Source organism: Plectropomus leopardus, unplaced genomic scaffold (assembly GCF_008729295.1).
Source record: "Plectropomus leopardus isolate mb unplaced genomic scaffold, YSFRI_Pleo_2.0 unplaced_scaffold27900, whole genome shotgun sequence".
NCBI classification, from domain to species: Eukaryota; Metazoa; Chordata; class Actinopteri; order Perciformes; family Serranidae; genus Plectropomus; species Plectropomus leopardus.
The window spans coordinates 1-4,349 of NW_024630380.1; the positions used below are offsets into that span (position 1 = coordinate 1).

Below are 4,349 nucleotides of genomic sequence, written 5' to 3' on the forward strand. Positions count from 1 at the left end.
TATATATATATATATATACAGAATCCCAATTATGTTTTACAGAATTTTAAATGGAGAGACCAAAACTCTTATTTTAGAAAATAATTAGTGCCACATCTGAGGACCTGTTTGATTTGTAAGTGTCTGTTGACTGAATGTTTTAAATTACTTAATTTAATATTACTTTATTGGATTAGTCATATGAGGGTAAACGTGCACAATGTCACAATGTCACTGCTGTAAATACAACCAGTAGTTCCTAAAAAAACAACCAGTCACATACATAAACTGAGAATTCACTTTAACAGCCCTGCTGAGATGACAGATTCTGATTACCAAGAGGACATGAAGAGTCAATTTGCAAAAACAGAAAAGAGCCATTTTTAAAATGAATAAACCCCCAGTTTGATTTATATTCCTCTGAATCCTCAACAAAAAACATGATTCGAGATTTTTTTTTTTTTAAAGACATTGAGATATCTTGGATATCATTGAGATATCTAACCAGTTCGACTAATATTCCCTGGCTTGCACACAAACGCAAAATACACAATATAGGAAAATAAATGAAAATGGAAATATCTGTTATTGCAAATGAACATTTTAGGTGTAAAACAGTTCTTAAAGCAGGGGTTTACAGAAATCTCAGTTAGGCAAAAAAAAAAAAAAAAACTTTTTGTCTTGGAATTTAAAAATGCAGCAAAGCCACAGAGAGTTATTTACCAACAGATCAAAGTGTGTATGGAAATTAAAATAGTTAATGATTGCACCTGCTGTGCAATATGTGCATAAAATGCCTGGCACTGTACATCAAAACTGGAGAGTTTAAATGTAATGCACAGTTTTACTACACATGAATATAGCTAAACTGCATATGCCAGCAGCTGGCCCTTAAAGATGGCATATAGTAAAATTGCTGCCTTTACTGTTTCATGCCTTTTAATTGTCAATGGATGATTTTTTTTCATAAAAAATCAAGGAGGTATGAAAATCAGCCCTCCTTCCAACTTGATCAAATTAAATTTTTGAGTCATCCGATGTGATAACAGGTTTTATTATCCTGAGTGTGATAGAAATGTTCCCACATTAGGAGGCTGTCTCTACAGCTGAAGAGAAAACATCACAGCTGGCAGAATTATGTGTTCAATACATACGCACACACGCACACACAGTTGACATGAGCTCTTTCTCTCTCTGAACCTCAGGTTAACCCGGCAGACATAAAGACGGGCTATCTGTCAATCATTATGGACCCGGGGGAGGTGCCTCTGGATGAGCAGTGTGAATACCTGCCCTACGACTCCTCGCAGTGGGAGATCTCCAGAGACAGACTCCGACTGGGTGAGCAGTGGTAGAAGAGCAGTGGTAGAAAAGGATGCAAGGATGCTGGTATAATTGGGTGAATAGGAGCGAGGGGGTTTGTGAGAAAGGAAATATGCAGGCAGGGATAAGAGGGAATAGATGGATGAAACTGAATTAGTTTTCCATTTCCAGAATCCTTAATGGCATGAGTTTGGATCGCAGCCAGCCGGGTAAAGCGCTGCCAAGTAAAGTGCTAATGTTAAATATGTGCTCATTCCCAGCATGGCTTCTTAAAAACACCCTTAGGAAAAGCATCTGTTCCACGACAGATCCCAACTTATGGGAGCATGTTGTTTCCAAATGCTGCAATTGAGATTCTAATCCCCCTCCAAACCCCCCTTGTCTATATGGATGCCAGATGCATTTACATTTTGCAAACGCTCCTGACCACGACTGTTTGTGTATTCCAATGAGACTAAAAACCAAGCCTGCAGAGATCAATGAGCATCAATATTCTGTGTTTCCTCTGTTCTTTCTCCTGACATAGGAAAGGTTTTAGGCCATGGTGCCTTTGGGAAAGTAATTGAGGCATCAATCTATGGTATCAGCAAGAGTAACAGTTTGGACACAGTGGCTGTCAAGATGCTGAAAGGTGAGATTTGTCTGCTTTGTAGGACGTTTTATAAGAAGCCACTGGTGCACAGTGTTAGTAAGTGATAAATGAGGTCTGTAATACAAAAACAAACAATACGATTTTATGCATAATATTCCACTCTCTGTGTGTGTGTGTGTGTGTGTGTGTGTGTGTGTGTGCGTGCGTGTGCGCGCGCGCGCGCGCGTGTGTGTGTGTGTGTCAGATGGAGCCACAGCCAGTGAGCACAAGGCCTTGATGTCAGAGTTAAAGATACTGATTCATATTGGTAACCATCTGAATGTAGTGAACCTGTTAGGAGCCTGCACCAAATCAAACGGTAAGATTTACATTTATTACAGTTCAAGCTGAAGATGCAGAACTTGTTGTATTTTATTGCTCAGAGCATTTAACGTCCCAGTAAACATTCATTTTGCTGCTCAAGTATGCTGAAACAGTTTGACGCTTTAGAGTGAATAAGTCCCCAGCACATTCCCTAAAACCACTAAAATATGACTTTACCTGACTTGTTCTTGGGGTTAATGCTATTAAATACATTTTCTAACACATCAAGGTCGCTCTATGTGAACAGTAACCGACAGTTACAACCTCATACACCATTACAAATAACATATGTGCAAACAATTAACACGCAATAAAACTTATTTTTTCCCCATAAACTAAACATTTACTTTTGTCTGCCAAATTTCTGCAAATATGACGTCAAAGTTGGCAACTTATTTACCAAAATTTTGTTTCAGTTTTAAGGTTCACGTGAATCTTCACAGTTAGGACCTAATTTTTCCAATTATTCAAACACCAGTGTGTGAAAATCCCTTTTTTGTGGGTGTTTACATCATTTGTGCACCCCCTGCAGCTTCACACAACTTTTTTAATTGCAAACCAACTTAGAAAGTCAAACAGCTGCCTCTCCTTATCTTTGACAACCCTAATTTTATGGCTAAACATCTATTTGACCTATAGAGCATGTTCTTGAGGGGCGCACACCTGAAAATGTTTAACCCTATTTACCCTAACCCAGCTAATCCCAGGCAGGAAATGCTTACAGAATGCCACCTCTGACCATTTTGAACATGGTGTGAAAAACTGAGCTCCTAAACAACAGACAGGAGTCATTTCAATGAATTTTATCAAATTAGAAAACCATGTGTGTTGAAATATTTGTAGCCTTTTTACACAGCACTGTCATGATACAATTTGACAATTAAACTGTTTGTATCAACAGGCCCACTGATGGTGATAGTGGAATACTGCAAATATGGGAATCTGTCCAACTTCCTACGAGCCAAGAGAGAGTTTTTCCTCCCATACAGGGTATCCAAACGTCACAGACACTGAAACATTGTCTGCTGTTTTATATTTGTTTGTTCTGCCGAAGAGAGAATCTTCAGTGCTTTAGTTCAGCCGATATTTCTGTCTTTGCTTACTTTCCTTGCATGAAGAGTACTTTCTTCTCACAAACGTATATATTGATTTTGGAGAGTGCACACTGACATGTTTCTGCACTCAGGATCGCTCTCCTAAAACTCAGAGCCAGGTGAGACGGATGATCGAGGCGGGTCAAATGGACCAAAGAGCACGCCACCCACCTTCTCCACCCTCCGCCCCTCTTACTGGTCCCCAGACTCCATCATCTAACATGCCGAATGAGAAACCTGCTGTGGAGAAAAGTGAGTCTGCTTTTATTCACAAGAACACACATTTTTTAAACCCATTGTCCCATTACAATTTCCTTCTTTCTCTTTCCGTGACGGACTTTCCCCTCATCCTCTCTCTCTCCAGTGGAGGACTTGTGGAAAACTCCTCTGACGATAGAAGATCTAATTTGCTACAGTTTCCAGGTGGCTCGTGGGATGGAGTTCCTGGCCTCCAGAAAGGTTAATTGTCAGCGTTACAAACATAATTAGTGAATGAGCTGTATAGAAAATTCACCAGAAGTTTGTCTCAGGGGCAGTAGGTTGTAGCCTGTATCATTCAGCTTTTCAGTTCTTTGTGCTTGTTATTTTTTATTTAACCATGTGATCATAAACTAGAGCTGTGTCATGATCCTTTACTGCATACTAATTACAGGGAGGTTTTAAGTGTGCACTGTGTTTACACAGCAGAGGTGGAAACATTTAATTTACTGCAAAAGGTCAGTATGAATAATATATCCAATTGATCAGTTTGCCATGTGCTGTCAAGGCGCACTACTTTCCCATGATGCAGTGCACTAAAGATATTGAGAAACTACAAACAGATGCTAAAAATTGAAACGCAAAATGAATTATGCACATTTGGAAAAGCACGTTTCCTCTTTGACATTTAATTGGCAGTGGTGTAAAGGCAAATTAAATTTAGTTTCAATAAATTGAAGAAATAATTAATAATGTAGAATTTGCAATACAAACATATACAATAGAAACAAATTACTTAG

General features: G+C 38.9%; 1 protein-coding gene across 1 annotated transcript; it reads left to right on the plus strand.

The window, feature by feature from the left end:
* Nucleotides 1-1,008: 1,008 nt before the first annotated feature.
* LOC121937928 (vascular endothelial growth factor receptor 3-like) lies at nt 1,009-3,810 on the plus strand (the record flags this gene model as incomplete). The annotated part of the gene is made up of 6 exons (XM_042481217.1): nt 1,009-1,320; nt 1,829-1,933; nt 2,139-2,252; nt 3,159-3,247; nt 3,444-3,603; nt 3,716-3,810. Coding segments are annotated over exons 1-6 (657 nt in total), but the record flags the coding sequence as incomplete, so codon positions are not given.
* Between the last annotated feature and the right edge of the window lie 539 nt (nt 3,811-4,349).